This window comes from Anopheles coluzzii, chromosome 3 (assembly GCF_943734685.1).
Source record: "Anopheles coluzzii chromosome 3, AcolN3, whole genome shotgun sequence".
Taxonomy (NCBI): Eukaryota; Metazoa; Arthropoda; class Insecta; order Diptera; family Culicidae; genus Anopheles; species Anopheles coluzzii.
Genome location: NC_064671.1, coordinates 1,390,596 through 1,418,532, shown reverse-complemented (window position 1 = coordinate 1,418,532; position 27,937 = coordinate 1,390,596). Strand labels below are relative to the sequence as shown.

At 45.7% G+C, this 27,937-nt stretch overlaps 1 protein-coding gene across 1 annotated transcript; it reads right to left on the bottom strand.

Annotated features, from left to right (window-relative positions):
- Positions 1-76: 76 nt before the first annotated feature.
- On the bottom strand, positions 77-23,857 carry LOC120956964 (uncharacterized). The gene is made up of 3 exons (XM_040378823.2): positions 23,259-23,857; positions 5,682-5,763; positions 77-3,261 (listed from the first exon to the last, which is right to left on the bottom strand). The coding sequence occupies exons 1-3, from the start codon at positions 23,389-23,391 to the stop codon at positions 3,099-3,101; spliced, it is 378 nt and encodes a 125-aa protein (XP_040234757.2). The 5' UTR covers positions 23,392-23,857; the 3' UTR covers positions 77-3,098.
- Between the last annotated feature and the right edge of the window lie 4,080 nt (positions 23,858-27,937).

Below are 27,937 nucleotides of genomic sequence, written 5' to 3'. Positions count from 1 at the left end.
CGGAAGCATCCCAAAACAGAAGGGAAAGTGTAGAGCAGTGATTTATGCTTTTGCAACAGTGTATCGAACAGTGTGATTAACTTTGCATTGGTTGGTTTGTATATTGTTTTATTTGTTCATTTTTCATTGTCCACATCATACTCTCTCTCTCTCTCTCCTCCCCCTCGCTATCCCCTTGTACCCTTCTCTCTTTACAGTGTGTTTTATCCTTCTTTTATTTATCTTGTTTTGTTTCATCATGCTCCTGATCTCTTCCCAAGCGATTCTTTGCTTTGGGCGCACGACGCACCGCTGCCCAGCCAGTGCGGAATGGGCATCGAAAAATAACGGACCATTAACGTAAGATTTTCAAACAAAAAGACTCACACATCTTCATCATCAGGACACACTCGTTACAGAGCTTGCGTGTTGTAAAGTCTCGTGAAGCTTAATCAGAGTTTCTTTTGTTTAAATACGGCAAGGACTTCAATGACACTAGTTGGATCGTTCCGATCTATACATATATGTATGTATGTATCTATGTATATGGGGGATGAGAAGGATGGAGGTGGGAATAATTACAATTCGTCCAGCAACTACAATACAATAACTGCTAGTGTTCTAGATGCTTACCGATTGGATAAAAAATGCAAACTTTGGTATCAATAAACAAAAAGGCTTACACGCAAAAGGTTCCACGTGCAAAGGACATGCCACAGCTGGGAAGAGTGTTGCTCCCCCTGGTGGTGGGGATTTTAAGCTACCGCACAAATCGATTGCAATCGCCGTATCCTCCAAACGGTGGAGAGAGATGAATTTTACTATCGTTTGTTTGAAAGGCTGGGAAACGGTCCACCTCTCGCCATCGTGTGTGTGTGTGCACCGGTTGACCGGTGGTGCATGTGGCAGAGACACAGCAATAAGCAGGCTTGCACGAACGTCCCCACACCGGTCGGACTTTTGCCGTCTGTCCGTTTTTGGAGCATAAAAACACACTTCACCACACCACAGACAACGATTGCGGTAAACCTTTTTGGTGAGCCTTTTTTGTTCGCACCATTCGAGCTGATTAGCTGCCAAGATGGGATTTCGAGCAGTAAGGTATGGGCGGTTGCGCAGGTTCGCTTCTTGCGCAACCTTTGCATCCAAACCCAGAGCGTACTTTGATGGAGTTTGCGGCTCAATCTTCCTCGAACTGCTCGACCGTTCTCTGAATCTGTCGCCTAACGTGTGCGCCTAACCTGTGCTGTTGTGTTATTGTGTGTGGCTGGGCACTAGGACGCTCACAGGAGACCACTTTAAGTAGCTCCAAAGTATTCGTACCACGCATGGGTGGTTGTACAATTATACAGCACATAGATAATGGCGTTAAATATGTATGCGTATTTTTATATGCAACTGTATGAAAAGCTTCCATCATTTCGGCTTGTGCCTTGTATCTAGTACCAATGGGGGGGGGGGGGGGGGGGGTGAAAACTCACTACGGTAGTTGTTTTACATCATGGGGCTAGTTTCTGTCCCCCATCCCAATCTAGTGCTGTGTCCGTACCCTGCTCGACTGTGCATATTTGCTAGTGCAACCTTTCTCGGTATCCCTTCTCCTCTCCCTGGACAGAAAAAAACTTGTACAATTGATCTTGTCATTTTGTGCACTGTGTCTAATTGGATCGTTTTCTTTAAGTCTTTTTGCCACCCATCTCTTTCTCTTATTGACACAAAGATTTACAACAATGGAAAGCTTCTTTTGCAAGAGATGTATGAAGATTTTTTTAAAGAAACGTTCTGATTCAAATGATGGTGTTTTCAGTGGAAGTACACAAACAATACGTTTTTCGCCAAGCGATTTACTAGAATGGAATGGTATTTATTCCTTACAAACGTAATGATTGTACGAAAATGAACTAAACCAAGATAGGAATCGCTTTTCTCATTTAATTCTATTATCTTTGGACACTCACACACATCGAGAAGCTTTTGAGGGCTTGTTTAAGGGAGGGGGTTTGAATTTCTCTTATTAAAAACGTTTATCTTTATCATGATTAATAGCAATGGCAACGGCAGTAGCCCTGCCTGGTGATTTTCATGTAACACCTTGTCCACCCAACCTAATCCTAAAACAGTAACTCTGTAATGTGTAGTTAGTTTCGTCATCCCCGATCTCGCCAGTCACCGCAGTCACACCACACCAGAGTCAGTCCGACCATCTGTCTGTGAAGTGCGTTTGGAAGTATGAAGGACAGACAACGAAGAAACGAGCGGGGTTTATGCGGGTGTTTGCTGCAGGGTTGCTGCAGGGTTTGTTCTTGAACCAGTTGAACCAGTTGGACACTTCATTCGTATGGAGCGGCGCAGTGGAACGTATTTGGCACCGCCCAAGGAGCCACTTCGGAGTGTGTCTGTGCCGTACGGCCCTGTTCCCGTACACACCCGTGTACATGCACACGCACACACACATACACACACGCCATCAGGTGCGTGTGTGCGTGGGAGTGTGCTAGCAGAGGAGCTAGCACCTCGTGTGTGTGTGTGTGGGATCGTAAAACGTATGCTTTAGGGATGCTTTATGTGTACGTGTGTATATATATAATATATATGTATAGGGGGGTTTGTATATATATAAATGTATTTGGTTTTGCTTCTTTATATAAAATCCTTAATTTCACCATCAGAGCAGCTAGGAAGTAATTTGTGTGTTTTGCAATACAACATTGCGCGTTTGTTTTTCATACAATGCGTCAGTAAATGTTAGTTTTTGCCATGTTCCGTGATCAGATGTTCCTGTTCGTGTTATTTTTTTTTCTCTCCCATTGTCCCTGTTCCGTGTCGTGATAGAATTGCGCGTTTTTTTCCAATAAATCGTTTGCTATGGTTCTGATATCCGTATCCGTTTTGGGAGCAAAGATTGAAATTATTTAACTGAAGCCAATACAAAAACCAAGCATCGATACTGGGAGGATAAATAATAAGTGTCTACTGAATTGAAAAGAACCGTCAATGTAAGATAGTTTCTTCAAAAAGATTTGACTACTATTTCAAATGTGAAATGAGGATCGGGAAGTGATTGGGAAGAAAGAAAGAAAAAAAATGGAAGGATCTTAGTGGTCTAGCTCGTTCAGCGCTCATCCCCATTTCTGGAACAGGCCCATGCGTTGACAGCGACAGTTGGAGCCCCAAAGGTTGCATCGGCAGGAGCTGTTGTGGCAGCAGTCGTTGGACCGATGATCGCAGTTGCCACCTCTTGGGATGCATCCCCTTCGGTACACCTGGATCAGGGATGATCGTCTGTAAAGTTAGGAAACGAAATGACACTGTTAAGTAGTGGGTTGTCATACAAGCGACATTTGTGGGGAAAGTTTGGCAATATCAACTGATGAAATAAGTAATGATGTACTAAATGTATGCTATCGGTATATCTATGACTCATCGAAACTCTTAATTATCCTTGTCGTTAACATTATCGAGGCCCTATAGCTTATTTGTTGAACAATAGCAGTACATGTGAACATGATACTTCATAAATAGGAAACGACACTAAATCTGAATACGTTAATTATCTCCACAAACAACGATAGCTGCTCCTACACAAACCCACACTCCTTGAATGGCTATTAATCATCCAATCACTGACAGCACCGTTGGACACATCGATAGTGACATCGGCAAAACAGTGCGTGTCTTTTGGCGTAAAAATGGTGTACCACTCATTTACCGCTACTGAAAACAAAGACCAAACAAGGCTACGGGATGAAGATGACACGAGCTTCTCAAATGTCAGCACTCCACCTCCACCACGGAGAGCAGAAAAATAGTCCAAAAAATGCCAAAAGCGAAAAATTAAACGACAAAAAAACGAACGAACCCGGAACACAGCATAATCGCACAAAAATCGTTAATCCGGTCCCCACTAATAGAAGGTCACGCTGGAGGAAGCCACATCGTCGTCGGTCACGGTTTTTTGGTAAACAAAGCTCTCGTACAGCAGCAGTAGCAGCAGCAAAAAAACGAACAGCTTGATAACTACGGAGTGTCGAAATGTGTGTCGCTTCCAATCAATTTTCACATCCCACTGCCGCGTCGTTATCGGCACATTTTCCTCTCCCGAGCTACGGGGACCATGTATGACAACTCAGCATTTTTTGTCGCATTTTCCCTTGACTTCATTCTCCAGCCGCGACCACAGAGATTAAGTAAACCGTCAAATCGCAAAAGCTCAAAAGCTCAACCAATAATGCGCAACAACAACAACAACAACAACAACAACAGCGTGGCCACAAAAAAATCACGTACAAGTGGTAGAAAAGTTGAAGTTATGTTCCACTGGTTGGAGTGATTTTTTTTTCTTCTGGTTTTGTTATTACTTACTCCCACACCTACCAACCATTACGATGCCTGTCCGTTAGTGCCACACACTCGTGTCGCTATGGTGCGATAGGAATTTTGGGCATTTATCGTACCGATAAGGCGTTACGAAATCAGAGCGAGAGAGGAACATGGCGGCGTGGGGGACACATACACACACAAAAAGAAGAAATCCTCTTCGTTGGGCTGATAAAATGCCTTGAGGATGAAGGTTACAGTGCGAAAGGAAAAACAATCTCCTGTCAGTGCTGGAGCTTTCTCTGTCATGATGACAACAATAATAATAATGCTAGCATGCTCTTGATCAGAGCGCTTTTCACTGGTGTGTGGAGTGGCGTTGGGAAGCGATACGGCCACCGTGCCACCGGCCTTGGTCCTTGAAGTCGGTTGTGTCGGTGTCGCTTTATTTTTTGCACTTCTCATGGTCAAGCGCTGGTGGATTTGTGTCGTGCCTGTACTGCTGCCTTGTGCTAACACATATTAATATCTCCAGCACTTTCTACTTATCGTTATCGGCTTTGTGATGTGTTTTGTTTTCGAAGTTGTTGTACATTTTTTCGTCATTCTCTTCTCCTTGATAAAAGGTTTGCTTTTGCACACTTACAGCGAAATGTTCTTGCCGCGCAAGCTTGTTCTACTTCTCATTCATCTTTCCTTCACTCCCTAACCCCAACTCTCTCTCGCTCTCTCTCCCCAGCTCCATCCATCCTATCATCTGTCTGTTTGTGTTTGTCGAGTGTAGTTGGCACGTTGTTGATGAAATGGAATTTTCATCACGTCCCGGATTGGTTGTACTATCACTACACTCGAGCCGCTGCTATCAATCCTCAACCAAGGCGGGACGCGGTGCAAGCTAGTGCGAAATACATATTGCTACACATTTTTATGACGAATGCCTGTTACAATTCCTCCTCGCACCATATGGTGCTGCAGTAATGGAATAAAAACAACATTAAATTAGTTCACCAGTCGCCGCGGGCCGTGCACTTTGTAACAGAAAAAGTGCCCTTATTTTTGCCAACAACGTGAACAACGAGAGCGAGGTCTTAGAATCCACTTGAAAGTTATTTGATTTTCATATCGCATCTAATCGATCATTCATGACAAAAACAAAAGCAACACCCCTCCACAACCAGCGCAGCAGGGGGTGGTGGTAAATTGAAAAACTTTTCCCACCACAATCCGTAGAGATTTAAGGGATGGAGAAGCTTTGGAAGTTCATAGAATTTGGGGTACGGGTTGGGTTCTTTCGGCAATGCAATGATTGAATATTGCTAGAAATGGAACTTTGAGAATGTTTTGTCACGTGATTTGAATGGGGCTTTTTGTTTGCCCATACTTACTTAGAAGCACCTCCTCCTTGCAAATAGTTTTCTAGCACCCCATCGTCCGTGAGACTCACTCGATCGCTATCCTCGACGTCATCTGTAAATAAAGAGCAATGGTAAACACTTGTACATTAATGGTCGAGTTCCATCAAAAGTCAAAGCAACGTGGTGAAATGTTTGGTTTCATGCCTTTCCAAAGAATGTAATTAAGCTAATAAAGTGATCACCACCATTTACACCCATGGGAATGCAAAGCACAAACACACGCACACACATGGAAGATCGCAACCTTGACGTTCCATTATTCCATGCTGCTATCCTTCAATTACCGCCCGTCAATTAATCGTCCCTCAAATCACATCATTTCCCACGCACCCCAAAACGCAACGCACAGAGGCGTTAGGGATTGGGAGGGGAACTTTGTCATTAAATTTCCTCCCTAAATGCTTCCAAATAATGCAAAAAAACACACCACGCATAAAATTCCATATGTCGAAAATTACCGCACAACGCTCTATCCTTTTACGTTTCTCTTCCTTTTTTGTATGGTTTTGTGGTCCCTACGCCCTCTCTAAAGCTACTGGCGTCCAACCAACGCAGGCCTGTCGCAGGGGTGAATGGATACGATAGCAGCATAAATTTGTACCGAGCCAAGTTAACATCCACTTAGGGCGGCACATGAGATCACAACCCCTACGTCCCAAAGCATACGGAGCAGCGCCAGCAGCAGCAGCAGCAACAACGACACATTATTGATCCACGTGTTCGACATCGCACGTTGGTGGCTGGCAAAGTGTTGATGTGTGGCCCACCGCGCTATGGGAATGCTTTCACCCCGGCTGTGTGTGTGTGTGTGTGTGTTGGTAGGACGAGGAGGAAGTGCGGATTGACGTTTACGCTCACTTGCTCCCCGGGACCTGGGACCCTTTAATCGATCTCGTCGTAGGCGTCGTAGACACAGGCTGGCCGGCCAACCGAACCGACGGAACCATTTCGTTAGTGGTTAGTCACATGGATTGATTGTATTTATTGGCTGTATTTTTTACATCGCCACACACACACACATGCACACATACAGCTTACTGTTCCCTTATCGATAAGGGTACGAGTCAACATCACAGGCTGCACAGCTGGTGCGATGTACGTGCAGCGAGGGCGTTCAGGGTACGAAAAGTGCGATGTAATTGAGCATTAAGTTGGTGCGTCGAAGGGATAACGGGGAAGCCGGAACACTCCGCTCTACCGGAAGAGCCTGGGTCGGAAGAAGGGGGGGCGGACGACAAAAAATGACGAGCAACTGGAGATAAATCGTCTGCTAGTGTGGTACAGCATGTTACCAGCGAGCGCCCGATGACGTACGGGTGTGTTCTATATATATTGGTTTCTCGTTTGTTTTATGGTAAGTTTATCGAAATCGAACAGAATCAATGGATGGGCTTGGGTTGGGATGGGTGCTGGAATGAAGCACAAACGTGTAGGCGAACGAACTGATGTACTAAACTGCCAGCCACACCAGGTCGATGCTGACGTTGGCCGATAAGTTTTGGGGAGGAGTATCAGATCAGTAAATAAATAATTAAATTTTATCTGTCGTTACAAAACACAACACACTGCAGATATCGTTTTCACAACAAATGTTCCCCAAAACAAAAGAAAACAAAAGGCTTCACTTTCACAACAACGTGTCCTGCCGATATCGGTATCAATTTCTCATCATCCTTGCATGGGAGAATGCTACCTACTGAAGCAGCACAGCTGACTCCCTTGTGTTAGTAGAAAGCTTCTCCTTCTCACCCAGACCCAGCACCATTCAACAGGTTACCAATTACAGCAATCGTTTCCCAACCTGCAGGGGGTAAACGAGCCCTTGTGCGAGCCTTTGTTGCATCATAATGGGAGATTTATATCAATTGCGTGAAACGGCCTCTGCCTTTGCCCGGTGCTAGCTGAATCGGAGGTGCTGGGGAAGCTTATTTTTCTACCAGCGCCCGAATCAATCCATGAATGAATGGAAATTCTCGTAGGCGGAAGGAACGCAAAAACCTACGCAAAATGAACCACCCGTAAGGATACATCATCGCTCGCCTTGTGGATAGACTGGATGGGCGAAGAAGGACAAGAGAGGGTTTCTGGTGAAACGTTTTAAAAAGACATTCCATCCATTGTAATTATGAATGGCTCCAAACGATGCTTAGAAAAAAGAGCTTTTGTCACTGGAATATGCACGACAGAAGGGTCGATAGCATTGATGCTATTACAAATGCTGCCCATAAATTCGGTGTACATCGAATCTTAATTTTCATGAGCAAACAGCCGCTTTAACAAAACCACCACCCAGGGCTATGACCACATCAAAAACGATTCAGGCAGACATAAAAGTTAACCTCATTTTGTGCACTCAAAAGGCTCATCTTTGCGAAAGCTTTTCGCGGCCCACTCCAAAGTAAGCCTTTTGTGATCTGCCAACCATACGCCACAAGATAATGCAAAAGGGCGGTTTTCCTTCACTTCCTTTTTTATGCTATCTTTACACTACTTCCAACTATCAAACAGGATATGAGATCACACTTTCCAGCTCGAATAACGTACACTGTACGATAAATCGTTCAATAACGAAACAAAAAAAGTTTAGCTAACGTAAATTAAGCTCCACGCGTGAAAGAAAGTATCCCCAAGTCCGTGGAAATTGACCCACCCCGGAAACACTTGCACGTATTGCCCGTCGTGCACTTCAAAGGAACTCCTCTGTACCCCTCGTTCCACAGTAGCCTTGCTGAAGCATCATTTCGTCAACGCCAGCATAATAATACACCCTCTGCTTGTTGATTTAACGATGCCATGGACTTTCTTGGGGCCATGGCCAAAGGGACTGCGTGCAAGGTGTGCGGCTGCTGCGGCTCGAAAAGCACTCTCCGACACTCCACGGTGAGCAGCCCTCGCTGGGGTTTGCTAGCTGTCCTCTATATTTTCCAACCCCACTCCAACCAGCGGCTGAAGAATCGTGAGGAAGCGAACGAACGTTACACTGTGTTCCTTCTGCGTGCCGAGGAAAATGTTTTCTTAAATCTCTCCTGCCCCTGTTGGCTGTCCTATGCGAAGCATGTCGCCAGTACGCAGCAGTGGGATGGCAACGCATGACTACGATGATCATCCCGATGACGATGATGATCCATTTTTATATTTTTACATCATCAATTTGAGGGTGCTTCGGTAAGCGTGAAGTAATATTCGTAGATTTTATTTGCCAGACGATAATAGGGCTTCGGCGAAAAAAACAGACCAAAAAACAGGAACACACGCAGGAAACCCCCGGCACATCCAGACCGCCTCATGCAGGGCGATGCTTATTGGGAAATGGGGGAAATTGCTTCATCCAATGTTATGCTTTTGGAATTTCGGGAATCGCAGATGAAGAAGCCTCGATGCATACCAACGATGAAGCAAAAGCTCCCACGAAGAGGGAAGAGGGCGTAAGAAAAGTGACATAATCACGTTTTTAATGTAACTTAATTTAACATCCGTTTGAGGGGGGGGGGGGGGGGTGAAACTCGACGGTTCATTGTACAGCGGGGTTTGATTTTCTGGGTTTCCGGAAGCCCACAAGAGCGATGTTTTATAGGGAAAAAATCGAGGATGGAAAATAATTGGCAAATTGTAAGCGATACCTATGCGTCTGGGTGATGAATTCCTGGAGTTTGTAAGCAAGACGACGAAGACGACGAACCAACGTCATACAATGAGTGATGTGGGACGAAAATGAGTTTTGGTTAAGCACATTTGGTTCCATTTTTCATCTCATCATCAAACATAAAACCTAATCAATCTTTATCGTCCCATCCTCGTCATAAACTCAGTCGCTGGGTAATCTAAATATTGCTTTAAAATTCTCACAGTCTTTCGTAAGAGTTGCCCTTTATATCCCATTGACCATTATAATTCGCAAAGTGATTGCAATCGTTGCAATATCCTCTGGCTTTAAATGCTTTTCTTCTTTAAAAGAACACGACTCCCATCATGAAAAGAAGGCACAGCAAACAGGGGGAGGAAACAGTTCCAAGAGACGACCACCTTTGCCGCTGTGTGTTGATTCAGAGTGCAATTTCAATTTCCTACTAACTTCCTGGAGCTGGTCGTAAGACACCCACAACCCCACAATCCACACAACGTACGGAGGACACAATGCTCCCCCCGGAAACGCCATCTGGGTTTTGTCGACCAGCCAGAACCAGCCGGAGGTTATGGGTTGCTTTAGCTCAACAGAGCTTCATTTATTGTGCACTGGCAGCAGCAGCGAGTCCCAAGGGACGGACCCTGCAGTGGTGCCGGGATCGCTTGTGGTACAATGGATCTCAAAATGGCAACCATTAATTGAGACCTTTCCAGCTTACCGGTTCCGGTCGCACCAAAGGCACGACGGGGAAGTGTGTCACCATGATCCAATCCTGGTGTAAAATCTGTTGCTAAAAAATTGTCACATACCAGACAGAGCACATGGGCCTGCAGTGTGCTCTGGAGCGCTGTTACGTTGATTGGATCATGCAGCGACTGCAGACACTTAATGGTCGAGACTGGTCGAGACGAACAAGAAACGTAGAGCCCCAGCTGGTAGGGTGGTTTGGTGATTTTGGGTGGATGATGATTCCATTAAGAATTGTTTATCCGAGAGCTTGTAACATAGATCCTCAGACTAATATTGTTACATTAATTAAGTTTTCTTCTTGTTATCATCACATTCCTAGGAACCAATGGCTAAGAGATGGTATGAATAACAGAGTCATTAGTAAAACTAATCTCAAACGAAAAGCTCAACACACGGTACATCAAATCTCGGCTCACTTTAAAATGGTTTAAATCCCAAACCCAACACGCCTTGCACCCTTTAACCCAATCTTAAGCTTTTGAGGTTTTTGATGTTATCTACCCGTTGTTTTCTCCAGTACCTTTCGCCCACCACGATAAAGCTGTTTAACCGAAGGCACAGCACCTACCCTTCCTCGTCGGTACAATACACCATGGCAGACACCCTGTTATCTAGTATTGTCGCTAGTCACTGATCCGTAAATGAGTACGTGCTTGTTTGCTCTCCTTCGTTTTTTTCCGTTCTCTTCCCTGGCAGTCGGATGATGGATCCCTTTGATTGGCATGGAAGCACAGTCGTGTGAGTCAAGCGTAACGGTGCATTATGTGGGGTTCAGTGCGTGGATAGAAGCGAGATTTATTCTTTTCTTACATTGCCCGTATCGCTTTTTTTGTAGCTTATTGACCCTTGAAGGCTGATTTTCAGGTGAATTACTGAAGGTGTCTGGTTTAACAGGAGATCAGCTTTACCTATGCAAACAGGCTTCGGCGTAAAGTGGAAAAGAAGACACAGTTCCTTCAGCTAAAGCACACACATACACAACAAAAAGCACTTAACAAAGCTGTACAAACAAATACGCGGACATACGCACACACTAGCACTAGCAAACCTAGCTGCCATTGAAGACGAGCCAAACGATATCATCTTTCAACGGAAGTGCCTTGCGTCCATCGACATGTCCATTTGCACGTCAACATCAAACACTTGCGTTCCTTTCTCCTAAATTCAATAACCATTTCCATTCCATCCCCAAAAGTACCTTCGACCGGTGTTGTGGAGACAGGACAGGTGTGTCTCAATCGCCATCGGAACGGGAACGGCAATCCAATTCAAACTCGGCCTTTCCCCTTGAGAGAGGGGGAACAAACAAGTGATCGATTTTCCACCGTTCCACCTGTTCCATAACTTAAACAAACTCCTTCGCAGAAAGTATGCTAACTCTATTGTATCCCTCAGTTCCTGTTCCGGGACATACGTTAAATGCAAGCTTCGTAATAACTACCGAACGGCTTGGGAGCTTTCCGGGCCCAAAGAAGCAAAGCCAATAGGCGATGCTCACCCCCTCCTCGAAAGTTCGATCGATTGTTCCTTCCAAGAAATCGGATCTTGGAAAATCAGATAAGAGCAACGGGCAGAAACAACAATCTGCAAAGTGTTGCTAGTGTTGCAGTGCCGTGAAGCTAATCGAATTACCATCGTCATCAACACCGCCGTGTCGCCGATGCATACGTAATTAAAGCTCCTGCTCAACAACGGGCCACAGCAGACAAAAACGGCAACCCACTCACTCCGGGCGGAAAAGCGTTGTACAGCTTTCCGGTTCCATTATTAGGTTTCGTAAAGGCGCCACACGCGTTCATCTCATCCCTCCTTCCTGGCCGTCCCTGAAGGCCGACCCCCGGAGCGGTGGATGCGGTAGGAAAGCGTATTTTCTTTTGTAACTATTTATTTACGTATCATAAACTACACGGCGACGGGTCGCACGGGTGTAGCGTTTCATTATAATTTATGCAGCCATTTCTCACGCTGCGGGAACGTGAGCGAACGTGAAGCGATGAATATATTACAACGCCACACTTTACGCCCCAGCTAAGGTTTCTAGCACCCTTTTTTCCCCGCGTATGTGTTTGTGCACGATGTGAAGGAAGTAATGGAAGTTGAATCCTTCTTCTTTTTTGGTTTGTAGCGCATGGAACCACTCTCTCCAAGGTGCCATAAATATTTTTGCACTAACCTGCGTTAGTGCATTCATATCGCAAGGGATGAAGAGCGGCTGGTTGTGGGTACGTTATTGAGATAAAGAGCTGGGATAGCAACGTAATGGAATTATTGCAAACGCGTCGGCTAATGGGAACAGGGCGCCCAACCATATGGTTAATTTCCATTTCCATTTTACAGCGTGTCAGCGTGCTGAAAGCGACCAAAGTCTTTGAAGCCGACTTCTAGGGAACACTAGTTCTTACCTTATTTACCTTTTACAACTAGTCTATCTTAAGCGTTACGTACTTCATACACTAACGTCACATCCAATATGATCTATTTCTGAAAACCATTACCAACCACAATGTCTATTTATATCCCAACCCACACCATCATCCAACGCGCCTCCAAATGGGCCAAATTACAAGCTTCCGAAAGTGTTTTCCCATCCGACTCGACCGACTGATGCATCCAAACTTGACACATTGAGCTGCAACCGAGAGCAGCGCTAAAAATAGTGTCCATTAAAACAGACACACTATACATCGTCACCATAATCCCGCCAACTTAATCCCGAAAATGGAGAAAAGTACGCAGAATCGATCACCAGCCCGAACGGCGAATTCGGAAAGATCAAATTTACGTTCCCGGAACTGTTTACTCCAGCTCCCGGTCCCCGGATTGAAATTTTGTTTGCATCATCGATTATAAATTATTCATAGCTTTATCCACCCAGATGGCATAGATGCTTCCCATAGGTCAATTATAGATTTTGTGGCCTTCAATTCCCGGCCGAACTTTGCTTTGGCAATAGAGAAATAAGCCAAAACTGTTAACCACATTTATTGAGAATGCAGTTGCCCGAACAGTGCCTTCTCACATATCTCGGAAACGAGGCAATCAGAAGCCAGCAAAGTTTAAATTATGTTTTTTTGTTCTTCTGTCACACAACATGGTCAAGGGGAAAAAGTTTCTATAGAACACCGTAGCGACCTGTCCGACAATAGCTTCATCGCTCGCACGTACTACACCCGCACAACAATTTCTCGACATTTCTTTTTCCAAGGGAAATAGCCAACTTCACCATGCAAGTTTGTCGCTTCGAACCGTTTCATTCCATTTTTATTTGTGTTTGCAAAACAATAGCTACTACGCCCCATGACTATTTGCTCACAGTTCACCCTCCAACTGGCAGGTCAGGCAGGCAGGCAGGTTGACATAGTTTAACGCCAAAGCGCCATACGGATAATGCGGCGAGAAGTTGCTGGTGGCACCATACCGGAAATACACAGGTAAAGAGGAAATTGTTCCCTGCACTCTGCATGGTACGTACGCATTTCCTGTGTGTTTTTTTCTGTCCCCCAACCCACCACGCCGGATTATCAGAAAGCTCATTCCAGTTGGTAAACAGTTTACCGAACGACAAATGATGGCCAATATTTCGCTCCACCGCATGTGGCTCCTGTGGCATCGGTGTGCCGCTTCTTTTTTTTCTCCAACAGGCCTCAACAAAGACCACGAACGTCATCCACATTGCATCAGCTGCTGCCTGTTTGCGGTGGTAAAAAATTGCATCAGCTTCAATTACACCCCGTGCCGTGCAGGATGGGCACGAGCTACTTTAACCCGGGAGTTGGGTTGAAATTAGCCTCGCTTAACTCTGCCCATGCTCGGTGGCGTGTGAGAAGTTACAAAAGCACCGTACGCAAGGCAAGTGTTATTTATCTTTCTTCTTATCCCCCGATAAGCGATGAGGGCCATGCAAGTGAGTAGAAAAGGACGAGTGGGGGAGCGTGAAACTGTGAACGAGGCACCGATGATGCTTTCTACCTAACAGCCCGTACGTGCCCGTACCTTTTACCGACACTTTAATTGGTGTTTCAATAGATGGTTAAGCGCTTGAATGTGATGCTTACCGATTTATGGTGACAATAAATCATCTACTAGCAATAAAACAATAAACAATTTAAGAGAAATCCGCTTACAAAATACTCACATAACTCTCAATAGCTAGATAATGTATTGCAGTTTGCATACTTTAAGGCGTTTTGTCGAATGCTTCCAAATCTACATCCCAAACGAACCAAATACTTTAAATTGTAAGTAAACAGGGTCACCAGAAAGCAATTAAATTCTCCTTTTTACAATATTATCCATCCACACGGCTTGTGGAAGCTCCTGCCAAAACAATGGGCAAATGTAAGGAAGGACATGCATCATAATTCTCTAGCATTTCTTCACTTCTTGCACTACGCATAACAATAATGCTTGTTGAAAATGGCCTCTTTTTTTGTTGTTTTTTATTTCTTTCACAACTGTTCCGTTTCCCGTCGCAGAGCGAGCAAAATAATAAATTTAATCACAAAAGTCATGCACCGTTTTTCCTTTTTGCAGCGCATCCCGTCCGACAGCACACAATGCAGCGCACACGCAACAATACCGGACCGGAAGCTGCTGGGAAAATGGTTTATCTGCTTCCCATTCCCCAGAGTGCACACGAAAGGCAAGCCAACAGGACTTCTCGGGACGGCACACGGTAGTTATCGGTGTCCTAGATAAGTGGCTAGTGCTTCACGAACATGCTGTACTACCGCTGGGTGTCTCGCTAGTTTGTCGGACACCGCCCGGAGTGCGCTCATCCCTTTCGGAAGAGTTTTTCTTTCCATCATCATCGTCATCATCATCTGCAACATCATTATGAACTTCGGGTCGGGGGCGTAAGGCGACGTGGGAAAAGGAAGCTCACCCATTCACACCATTCATAGAACTAACTATTTCTCTCGCTCTCACAACACCGTTCCACTGTGGGAATATGCAATTTTGCACAATTTACATCCAACCAGTTCGAGCGAATTTGCACATAGCGTTAATCACGCCACGCATCGTGTTACCGCTCCAACACGTCCAATGCTAAAGCAGGTGGGCTGATAAACGATTCACTTCCAGGTGCCAATGATGCTAAAGTCATTAGTCTATCGTTAGTCGTTGGCGTGGGCCCTGCTTGCTTTGAAGTGTGACACGGCGCGCGCGCGTAATAATGAACCCAACTGTATCAGTACGAAATCAGTGGTGAAAGAATATTGCATTCCCACGCCTCTAAAGGAAGCATTCAAATCAGCGACATGAAATTTCCATTTCGCCGGCTGTTTTGGTGTTGTATATGATGATTTCGATGATTTGTAAATGATTTCGATGGATGATTGAAGAGCGTGGGCACATTCCACACAAATAGCAACATGCATATTTATAGACATTGTCGGATAGTACAGTCATGGCACAGCAAAGATAAAGGAACGAGAGCCAATTAAATTTGCAGATAGGTGGGTCAAAACGTGCCTCAACCATTAATGAACAGTCCCAAGATTATTGTTAATCTTCTTAGTTGAAGTTTCTAAAGACTAAATCCAACTCAAAACGGTCAGACCGGTCTACCCCGTGTTTGCAATGTTTATCTATCGTGCGTCTTTTTCTGAAAAAAAAAATCAAACGACCGCTTTATCTCTTGTAGTAAGATGAGTCTTCCCAGAAGTGCCATCTATCGTCCATAATGATCGACAGAAAATACAATCAGGGACATCAGCCATCAGGAGCTTCACGGGGGCTGACCGATTTGGCTAGCGAGGTTCACCCACGAAAGCTTCAAAGTTAATCTATTTTTCGATTTTACGTCTTTGTTTGATCCCCCGTTGGCCACGCAACTCTCGCCAACAACAGACGGTAGGAGTTGCTTTGCCTTTCTCTATTCGGCCCACTGCCCACCAAACCAGCGGGACCAATAAATTCATCATTATGCCAAGCTGAGCAGTCACACCGTGTCCGTTTGAATCGATGGTGAATCATTCAAGATGGTCATTTTTCACATTTACTTCCCCTAACAGCAACAGATCGTCTCCGTGGAAAGTGTGTCGTCGACACGGTAGCACATTGGAGCGCAGAGCAAACATTCATTTGAAAATTATTCCCTTATTGATGATTTTTTCCCCTCTGTTTGTTTGCTTACACAGTCCGTTTCGGTTCGAAGAAATTGTAATTCCAGTCCCGGGTTGTGCGGGTCTTGCTGCCCCTTACGCTAAGCTCCAGCAAACAAACGCGCAAATGTGTTCGCACCCGGGCGCGCAGTGCGCGAAAATTAAAATTGATTTATTGGAAGAAAACCTTCATCACCGTCTCGTTGGAATACTAATGAGTGATTGTTTGCAGAAAGTTCATTTTTTTTTGCTTATTTTGAAGAAAATGTATTCCTCAAGGAAACTTTCGCCTTCCCGGAGCATCCTATAAGCGCCGCGGTTTGCTGATTATGTTTCACTTTTAGAATTAATTTATACATCGAAACAAGCTCCCTTAAACGCTGGCTAATTGATACGCACAGACAACTGCAAGCGGTCCTAAGCAAACGCCAGCAGGAAAGTGTTAAACTGCTCCTCATCGCTCCAGTATCCAGTGAATAAATCGTTCGGCACGATCGCTAACGATAAAGGGCAATTGGGAAACCCCACAACAAAAGGCAACAACAAAAACAACGCTGCGAAAGAGAACGTATTAGTGCAGCGTGAAAAGGAAACCCATCAAAGGTGGCGCTGCTTTGTGGCAAACGAGGCCAATTATGTTGCGTACGCGCCTACACAGCGACGATTCGTCGAAGAGTCGGGCTGGCGCGTGATATTCGGTGCGTGTTGAGCGCAATGGAAGAGAAAAAATGCAACAGTTTGTAAAAAAAGCCTTTTCTATGAAATAAAAATTGTGATGCCGGCATTCCATAAGCTCTCGTTTAATAGGGATTACCAAACGAAACGATCCTCAACTACGTTTTGGTGAATGTACCTAACTAATGAAGGCTTTGGAGCTTATTGAAAACCCTCTGGATTCAGCAGGCACTTCTAAAACAAAGTTAGGTATTTATTTCTACCCTTTACAACTATAAACGGGTATTACTTTCACAGCTCCAACCCAAAAAAGGCACCATATTAAACAATTACCATTTTCCATTACTTTACCTTTAGCTAACTTTCCTTTCCCTCTGTACGTTGTGTGATGGCGAGAAAGTTTTTCGGGTACAATTATTATATTTTAATCATTTTCCAAATTTCCCTTCCATCACACACAGAAGCCAACAAACCTTCCCCACCCACCCATCATCCTTTGCTCATAATTTGCTGGCATTTCCGCGAACGGTTAGCCCGACCGACCGCCTTCGCTCCCTTAAATAAACCGTCAATCAACCTGAGGACGGTCGCGTGGATTTGGGGATGGAGAAAAGGGGGTGGTAGTGGCGAAATTGGTTCATCAAAGCACCGGAAGTTCAATCGATCACTTCGAGCTGTCCGTCAGTTGCTTTAGGCAGATTTACGTCAACTTAGTGTCAGTGCGGGCAGGCAATGTGCGCGCGGCCCGTGTGTTTAAGAGGGCAAGATTTACCGAAAGCAGTGGGAAGTGCCATTTTACCTGTTACTTTAATCGAGCAACTGACGACGTTTGTGGTTGTGCACCTGACCAAGAGGCTGTTTTGTGATCTTCAGATCATTTCACTCTTCCAAAGTTTCTTCCAAGACGTTGCTTATTGAAAAGCTGTGGTTTGTTGCAATATAAACCTGTCAATAGAAACTGCCACTCAATAGAAACTCCCATTTGCATGAAATATTTGCACCTTGACCTTAAGATCACAAAAATGTAACAAACACATCTATTTTATGTCCCAGTGGAACTGCCCACCCCCAAAAAACAGACTTCTCCAGGCAAAAACTGTCCCTCAAACACGTTCCTCGCAACACATTTTCCCCTCTCCCCATTGACGGTGGAAAGTTTGCGTGACTCAGACGCACAAACTGTGTCACAAAACGGCCGAGATGGCGACGAAATTGAAACGATGACGAAGCCGATCTTCACCCCCCTCCCCCAAAAAGCTGTATCCAATTTCGCACCCACGCACAGGTTCAGTCGTAGGTGGATCGCTGTGTGCCATCAGGCGAAGAAAGTAGCAGCAGTGAAATGAAAGTGTCTTTCGCCCGTAAAACGTTCACTTCCGGTTTCCTGTCACGGCGCTTTTTAATTCCTCGGCAGCAGTTGTTGCTGCTGCTGCTGCTTTGTGACGAATCACTGGCGCGTGGTAAGCGTTCGCCGACAAAAAACACCCCAATACTGCTACCGGCTGCTGAGTGGACCACTTCCCTTATGTCTTTCAAATGATAAACACAAGAACACTGCTCTTGAAATGCTCTCGGAACAGCCAACGCACAGAGCTACAACGATAATTCATAATCGTTCAATTGCTGTCCGAAGCAATTTCGTCTGTTTCGCCGAGTTGTGCCGAGCAAGCAATAAATGTGGCTCGCCATTTTGTTCTAGTTTTGGCGAAATGGCGAGTTCTTCAAAAGTCATACCGAGCGGGCCAGAAACACAGCACACTCTTGGGGAGATGCTTGCAGGAAGGGAAAGAGAAAACAAATGCGGGTCAACAGGACCGTTTGTGTTCCCCGATGGGTAATCTTGTTCGTGAATGGGAAAAAGATATGAAAAACGAGGTAATCATTCAATGTCGCTTGAAATTTCCACACACTCGTTACAGCGGCATTCCTTTCCCCTCTGCAGCGCTGTACCGCGTCTTGTTTGTCTGAAGCAGCATCCTTTCGGCGGAAGTAAATAATCGCATGTTTTTGGGCAAATAAAAAGAACACAATTTTGTGTGTGTGTGGCTGATGAACTTTTGATTCATAAAAAAGTTCTTTCATATGCCAATCGTACTCGGTGTCCTCAACGCAATCCTCGGGAGCATTTGTGTGGGTGCTGCAGTAATATATCCACTTTGCGAAGTGTTTTTAGGCGAAGTGATTAAAGGAACGATTCCGTAAAAGCAATATCTAAATGGCTTTGTGTGTGTGTTGAATGTTGCAAGCCCCTGCCCCAGCTTTAAAGTGAGCAAACACATTTGTTTGTTTTTTTATGGATTCGAAATTCATATTAAGGACTTTATATGTATGTTAATAATTTTCAAAAAAATGCCATTTTTTGCACTGATTTTCTGATCAACCCAAAACGCGTGTCAGTGACATTTCAAACCGGGAAAGCCACAAGAAAGCACCCATTTTTGCACTGTACACCAAACCGGTTATAAAATTCTGTCCAAACGACTTGGGTTCGACATGCCAACCACCGGATCCACAATCCTCCGAATCCATTCCCGTACAGTACTTTAACCTCCGGCCCCCTCACAATAGGAAGCCCCACCATTTGCGAAGGGAACGGATTGCAATTTTCCTCACCCTCAGCTTTATTCTGTCTCGCTTCTTTTTTTTCAACACAATCACACGGGTGAATCACCGCACACAGACCGACATTTTTCGCCAAATTCCCTTCCAATGGGATGCCATTGACTCGGTTTTTTTCTTCCCCTCCCATTTTAGAACTCATTTCAAAGCGTGATGAAAGAGTTGTCAAACAAGGCTTCTGGGTTTTGTGACAAACAAGACGTGTCATGTGCATTATTTACACCGAAAAACCCCCCTACACTCAATGCTCTTTCGTTCCATTCTTAGCAGATGGAAGAAAAATTCCATTTCTAAACGCGTCTGATGCCAAATCTAAAACATAAACAGAAGGCTGCTACCTTCGCACGGTAGCACCTGGCTGTCAGGTTACGGGCAGGTTTTGGTTCGATTAAAGTTTTTTCCGGTACTTCTCGGTACGAAGTTTTTTGACGAAGGTACGAAGGGCCCATTCAATTGACCGGCGTGGCAAGCAGGCTTCCTTTTGCGCCAATGTGTTGGTACAAAAGTTCGGAAAGAATGATAGGCCCGGCCGCCGCCGTACTACTTGTGACCCCAAACATTAATTAACGCTCTGGTCAGTGGTGTTATCCTTAGTGGAGAGCCACACACAGAAAAAAAACTCAATTAACGAGGACGACAATGGCTGATAAGACGGTTGCACGTCGTGTCTTGGATGAGTCAGCAACAGATCTCATCCTCATCTAGAGATTAATTGAACTTTTCGGGGTATTTAATTCTTTAATACAATAGAAAACTCTTATATTGCAGCTTATGTTGAGTGTAATCCCTAGCAAGGCATCGGTTTGTGTACGAGAACCAACCACTTGCATCCCTTTTTACATGAAATTGCTTGTCAATATGGTCGTCCTGTTCATCCTTTTCAGTTCTTGTCCTTGCCCCGTGTGTGTGTGTGTGTGTGTGTGTGTGTGCGTGTTACTACGGATTCTATTTACAACACTTCAGGATATTTGGCGCCAACAGAGAGCAGTCGCCCTGTCGGTGATCGTGTCAGTGGACTCTGGGGTGTACGGCTACAAACATGCTATTTGCCGAATTCGTGTAATTTGTTCGCCATATAACTTTCATCGCGCGTTCCCACTTTTCTGCTGACAAGTCAAACATTGACTTGCGACATTATCCGATTGTCTTCGCCTTTCTGCTACTGTCTTGGCTGTCCTGGCTGTCTGTATGTGTGTCGATCTGTCTGTCTGTTTGAGACTGTCACGGTTCGTCCAAATTGCTGCATTCCGTCCCTTCTTCCAACAAGGAAAACCACCGTTCAACTCAATCAATGGTACAACTTTTCCCATCTCAATCCACGCCTATTGTCAATGGGAAATTTTAAATCAGTGCCCGCTTCCCCATGCCTGTAGCACAGTTAATATAATCAATAAATGGGGTATGCAGATGACGCAATGAAACGGTAGATCTATGGGGCATAACACGCGCTTCACCTGCAGCAATCGTTGCCACAGCCCACCACCGAACACGAATAATTCATTCAAACTTTGCTCACAACCGCACAATTGTACTGTGAAAGTTCTGTGAGCCTGTAGTACTTCTGTGTGCGTGTTTGGAGCTGTACCTGTCACTAACTCAGTTCGGCTGCCGCTGGCACTGTGCTCTGGTAAACCATTGAAAATTAAACTTTTTAATAAGAAAAATAACGAAAAACATAGGAAATGGTTAAACAAGTTTACCTTTGTTTGCTAAATATAAACCAATCAGTAGGGAATTGTTGATTACAGTGCCAATGGTCTTTTAATTGATAGCACAAAAGAGTGTCTTTTCTTCGCCAAACTTCATACAACAACCCAGCAGGGAGTAACGTTCCCCGTTTCAATAAGTCTTGATTCATGTCACATCATACACCTAAATGTATCTTTTTCCCCTTTAGATAAAACTCCCCAGATTCATCAAAATTATCCCTTTGCTCTGTGTGTTTGCCATGCAAACCACGTCCGGGTGTAAAGTGAGTTTTGCAGACGTTCATGCTGCGTGACTCGCATTCAACGCGAGTGAAACTTTTATGCACATGTCTGGCTGCCAAACATTGGTACGCCAAACATCGCTCTACTTATCGCCCAACAGAGTGATGCCACAGTGAACACTTTAACACCACCCTGGAACACTGGCTGGCGCCGAGCATTGAATTTTACCTCCGAGAAACGGCGCTTTTCGTCGCTTCAGACATCCGCTGGTTCGATCGTGTGCGAAAGGATAAATATTTACGCACAAGATGTTACTTCCCGAGCACGCCATCCCTACCTGCAAGTGGAACGCCACATTGGAATTCACACTCATCGTGTTAAGCGCAAGCGGAATAGCGCAACAGAACGCAATGGCTGGCAACGAGCCACGAGAGTGGCTTGAGGTATGCTTTCCACAACATTAAAGCCATTCATAAAATTCCACCACCAGCATACCAGCAGCGAGCGCAGCGCTGCAATCGGACTACACACACACGGGGCCATTTCGAGCGCTTCCATCGTACGGGAGGCTGGGCGTCTCCATTTGCCCGACGGAGGCACAACCTCGAGCACGACCTGGCGTTTCCATCAGATTTCATCGACCGTGAAGGGAGTGCAGCGCAAAACAGCCGAATGGACTGGTTGTGTGTTTGTGTGTGTGTGTGTGTGTATGTGCTGCTAGCGATAAGGATGGGAAGGGAGTGAAATTCATTAAGCTTGTCAAGCGAACGGCACATGCAGCTTAACCTCTGATTGTTGTCTGCTCGGTCTCTGGCTCGCTCGCTTGCTCACTGATATCTTACGGTCGAACGATGATAACACAACAACGCCCGCACGCACTTGTGTAGTGGAATGCTTACGGTTGGTTAGAAGGTAATTGAATTATAATAGGCAAACGAGGTACGGCTTAAGTGTGAAACAACGGCGTTTGCTGCTCAACGTAGTATAAATGAATTAACCAAATTGAACAAACATTGAATCGGATTTGTTTGTGCTTTTATAATTATAGAGCACTTAAAATGTTTGGATGGTTGATCTTCGAAACATAATAGTTTTCAAAAAACTATACCACAACCAGCACCACGAAACGTCCCCAAGCACAGACACCGAAAAGTTCGTACCAAACAAAATACGAAAAACGTCCGGAAATTATTGCCCCGCTCCCCCAACATGGCGTGCTTCTTCAGCCCCGTACACCACACCCATTTATTAGAATTTCCTGCCTTTTCGACCATTTTGCCTTGCGACAGCGGCCGCCCAGCACACACACAGACACAGCATGATGCCTGGAAGGCATTCAACAGTTTGTGGCAACGAAAACACCGTAACACTCACCGCACCACTCAAATACACCTGGATGGGAAGGGTGCTGGCGATGGTGAAGCTTGCTGTATGCAACAGGCTGGCTACACTTGGGCTGTGCGTTCCCCGACGGCACCAGGGATAGGTGCCACTTTTGCTGCGTGTTCCTCTCTCTGCTCGTCAAATGCCACCATATGGTGGCGAAACCGTTAACGCACAGTGACGGGGGGGTGGGGCGCTCTACCGAAGTACCGTCTGTCACGGCCTGCTCTTCAAGATAAATGAGCTCGTCCCAACGCTTTGCTAACGGTTGGTCGCTAGGGAAAGACACACATGGACACGCTTACACACACACACACACACACACACACACACACACACACACACTCATTTCGGGGATGGATTTTCGGGAATGTTGGGTGTTGGGAGCATTCTTTTCTATTGCTCGCAGTCACGGCGTTTCAGCGTACATTTTGCAACACTGCAAGATCACACTTACCTTCGAGCAGGTTTGAGGCGGGCACGGGGTACCGCTCCTCGGACTCGTACAGATAGTTGCTGGCACCGTGCGCTCCGGCAATGAACGCAATCAGCAAGCAGATCAACAGTCTTCCCACCGTACACTTATTCATCTTGCTTTGGCCACTGCCGCTGCTTCACCGTCGCTTAGAGCACACCACGATCACGTTGCGAGTAAACCAACACACCCGGTCGGGTATGCGCACTGTTCCTTTCCTTTGCTTCAAAAGCGCCCGCAACTAGTTTGCCACGGCACACTAAGATTTCTCCTGTGTTTGAACCGTTAATTCAAAACTACACCAAACACACACACACACACACAACACGTGCCAGACACGATCGATTTGGGCTGCGTTTGCTGACAGCTTATTAGCCGCGCGTTACAACAGGTGGGAAGATATTACACCCTTTCAATCACTCTCCAGCAGCTCCGCGACCAACCTCCGCCTTCGGGAAAAAAGCTCGCCGTTTTCGTAGACGCGTTCGCTATTCTGTACGGCAGCAGCTCACACAACAGCAGGCAGCCACTTCCGAGAGCCACCGTTTCCGAGAGCGAAATGATGGGCCACCGTCACTGCCGCCACGTTCTTATATAGAGCCTATCCGTCCACCTTCTCGTGCGCGTCGACTGGGCGGCGTCCCTTCTCCCCCTCACCGCTGTACTGCTGCTGCATCCCTTACTGCACTGTGCATCTCTTTCCATGCTTGGCCGTGTGTGTGTGCGTGTGTCTCACTCTTTCACAGGGACAGTCTACGGCAGTGCCCCATCCGTCCCTCTTATCTTTTGCCGTCGTTTGTTAATCATTGCCGAAGCTGAAGCCGAACGTAACCGAACTCCCGAGTCGCCGAGATAGCACGCACCATCGTGGTGCGCTTTTCTACTACTACACACACTCGCACAGCGCTGGCCATATCCCATATCTCGTCTGTTTTGATACTGTGTTTCTATTTCTTCGCGTTCATCCTGCCTGGCAGGAAATTGGTAGTGGAACGCCACTATTATCACATTGCGGTGGCGTCGTGCTACAGAAACCCGAGAGATGTAAAGGCGCGCGGACGACGACGCGCCTTGATCACACTATGGGGCGGCTGGACATAATACGGGGCCGCTGTAATTGCTGCGTGTAAAACTTATCGAGCGAACCGAGCGAAATCGGAAGGATCGAACGGGCACGTTAAAATTACATTTGCATATCTACAGCCTGTGCAAGATGTATGCAGCTCAGGCGCCTTGCCAGTATGCAATCCGCACAACAGTACTCCGTTTCTGAGCTCGCCTACAAGTATGCAATACGAGCAGCAGTATGTCGTTTATAACAGTAAACGAATGTTTAATTCATTTTAAAGGCTTTAGAGACCTTTTGGTTTGTTCTAAATAGAAACAAACACAACAAATTAGTCATTAGAAGTGGCACTATCAGAAGCAGTGGACTGACTTCCATACGGAGCACATAAAACACTTGCCCCATGTCGGTCGTGCACCCGCCATCCGATGCCTGTTTTCGCTGCTTGCCTTTCCACTTCCACTTGGTGTTGCTCCCCCCAGCCCCATCCCGAACTAGGATCATCGTACACGCTAGCCTTGTGAGCCTTGGGTAGTAGTGCTGTGTCGGCTGGACGTTAGCGATAAAGTATCACATCACGTCGTACGGTGTTCGTTCTTCGTCCCCCCCGTTGTGTACCTCGGCATTGTGCCTGTGTCTGGGACTGCGACAGCGTAAGCTGATGCCGCTGCACTTCAATACATTTTACTGCCTCTTCCTTGCTATCGGATCGCACGCTAGCGCTAACCATTCAAGGGAACTTCACGAAACAGCACCCACCCCAGGCCTCTCCACTCCGTGGGTCTCGTGTGACGCGACGACTGTGGCCATCGATTTGGTTATGATCATAAGTTAGTGTGCCTTGCCGCCTAATAAAGCGATATTTTTAACATGGCATGAATCACAAAGTCTGGCGTGTGTGTGTGTGTGTGTGTGTGTGTGTGTGTGTGTGTGTGTGTGTGTGTGTGTGTGTGTGTGTGTGTGTGTGTGTGTGTGTGTGTGTGTGTGTGTGTGTGTGTGTGTGTGTGTGTGTGTGTGTGTGAGAGTCTGGCCTATGTTTGAATTTCCATATGTTAGGAACTTTGCGTCCTGGAAAGGAGTCGAATTCACCGATTATTGATCAGCTCGTTGCTGGCTCGTTGGGGGAGATATTTTGTGAGTTGCTTTTCATACAATCCACTACTGCGAGTCTAATAAATAATGGCTGATTCTGCACTTAAAATACGCGTCAAAGTTTACACTTTTCAAACGCGCAAAGTTGAGTCACGTGGGTGTGATGTAAAAAACCGCGCCGCCATCGTCATCCCATATTCATTTTGTGCGGGGAAGGAGCAGAAGGGAAAAACTTCTTCCTGTTTTCACAATTGCATTTTTAATCGTGTTATACATATGAGATGATGTCGCCTTCATCTTGCGGGTGTAACATACATCCTTATACTGATAGCGTGGCAAAAAACAGACGGGTGATACGATGACGGGAAAGTAACTTACTTGCAAGTTGTTTTGTACGCTGCTCGACTTTTTACATGTGACGATTGAGTTGGAGTACGGACTGCTTCCATAGTAGGTACGTCATAATGAGTCTCAGCCAACGTCATGCTTCAAACTATTCTACAAGAATAAATTCAAAGCATAATGAAATTATAATAGCATACGAAGTAAAGGTGGAGACGAGCTCTATTCGTGATTTGTATCATAAGATCCTTCACAATTTTCGAGACTTCTAGCATGATTGCATCTAAATTATACCTAATTTACTCGTTTAACGTATTGTCCCTTTCAAATGTATGGCCAATCAACAAACATCAAGCTGTTTGCAGCCGTTAAAGAAACGCTCCTTAAAGACGCGTACGCACACCAAAAAACCAATCAACTGAATCCTAGGGTGACTGTAACGACACGAAACTTCAACTATGCGTCCCAAGATGCGTTACCTTCCCCCACATTCCATTCCTGCAGAAATAATTAAGCTATTTATACGAAATATTTCCCTCCCTTGGATGCTTCTCCCGATTCATCCCTACGACAGGGGGGCGATTGGCCGCCACCATTGATGCTGTCATTCATGTACTCATCATGTTAAGATCACGTGCTGTGGTCTTTGCAGGGGATTACCACCACCACCACCACCCGATGACGGTGTATCGGTCAAACACTGTTGGATACCCTTCAAACTGCGACAGATCGCGTGCTGAGTTCCATTCAACAGGCGAAGTCGACCAGCAACCACCACCAGAGAGCTTGGTGTGTGTGTGTGTGTGTGTGTTTCTAACTTTTTCTGACATTTTTGCAAGATGAAAGCCAAAGCCACATCACCGAACAGGGAAAGCATCTGTGGGATGAAGAGAAAAAAGCCAAAGAAAGAGTCCGTCACGGGGGTTCATGGGTGAAATGAGCTGCCAGGACTCGCTACCGCTACAACACCAGCTAGAAGGAGGAGAAGAAGGAGGCAATTAGTGGTGGCTGAAATTACACAGCAAACGAGAAAAATGTCAAGCCGGGAACATTTTGATAAGCGACCAACCTAATCGTCCGTGACCCACTGGTGCCGGTACCATGCTGGGGTGGAAAAACGGCTGACGCTTGCAGGATCAACAGGAGCCTCCAGCTGAAGCTGAAATAAACCCTGTATCAACCCCCTTGTTCTCCCACCTTGTGCACCATCTCACCTCGGAACTGTGGTGCGGAAGAATGGTGTAAAAATAATAAAAGAATAAAAGGTGCCCTTTCTTTTAGCACCTCAAGTGACCAGTGCAGCAGCAGTGTCAGCAGTGCAATAGTTGCTGTAACTGATCCCCACACTGTTGTGGATTGGTTTAAATTGCCATTTTCAAATCGAACCGACAATCCGTACCCTTTTTGCAATAAGTTCCGTCACACACGCAGGTGGGTCACAATGCAGGTGCGAAAGACAGTGCGCAGGGAGTGACATTCGAATCTATATTTGTTCCGAATAATCCCGACCCGTCCGTCCGGGTGTGATATTAAATCTATTTGTTATCGCCATTAGATTGGTACACGAAACGTGGACCGTACTGTTTCAACTGCAAACACAATTGTATAGAGAAAGGGCACAAATGACGCACACTTTTAACGCATTTAAATCCGAACCGAACGAATCAGACCATTCATTAAGTGTGATTTTCCACGAAGGACAAAATTGTCCAATTAATGGGTGCAAAAATGAAGCCAAATTAGCAAGCAACAACAAAATTGCGTGGTAAAGGAGCAGGGCGACGGGGACGCATGCAATTATCGAACCGTTTATCGATGCAGATGTAAATGCAGACTGTGGGACGAGGAAAAAAGCAAGAGATAATTAATTACTTTTCAATCCCCTTGGAGGTGTGTGGTAACTTCAAATGAGAACGATTCTGAATGCAGTTCACCCAATAGTTAGGATAATCTAGGTAGCTGCAACGATATCTTAAAGTTTTTGTGTTGCAAAAACAAACACCAAAACCATGCAGTTCGTTGCTTTTTTTGCGCGCTGATAACGCCCCCCCCCCCCCCCCCCTCGCAAACAGGGCTCTTCCCACTTACTCCCAAATGGGGCGAACATTAATTTCATTCCCGAGGAGATGGGGGGAGATGGTTTTCCAATTTCCCACAACAG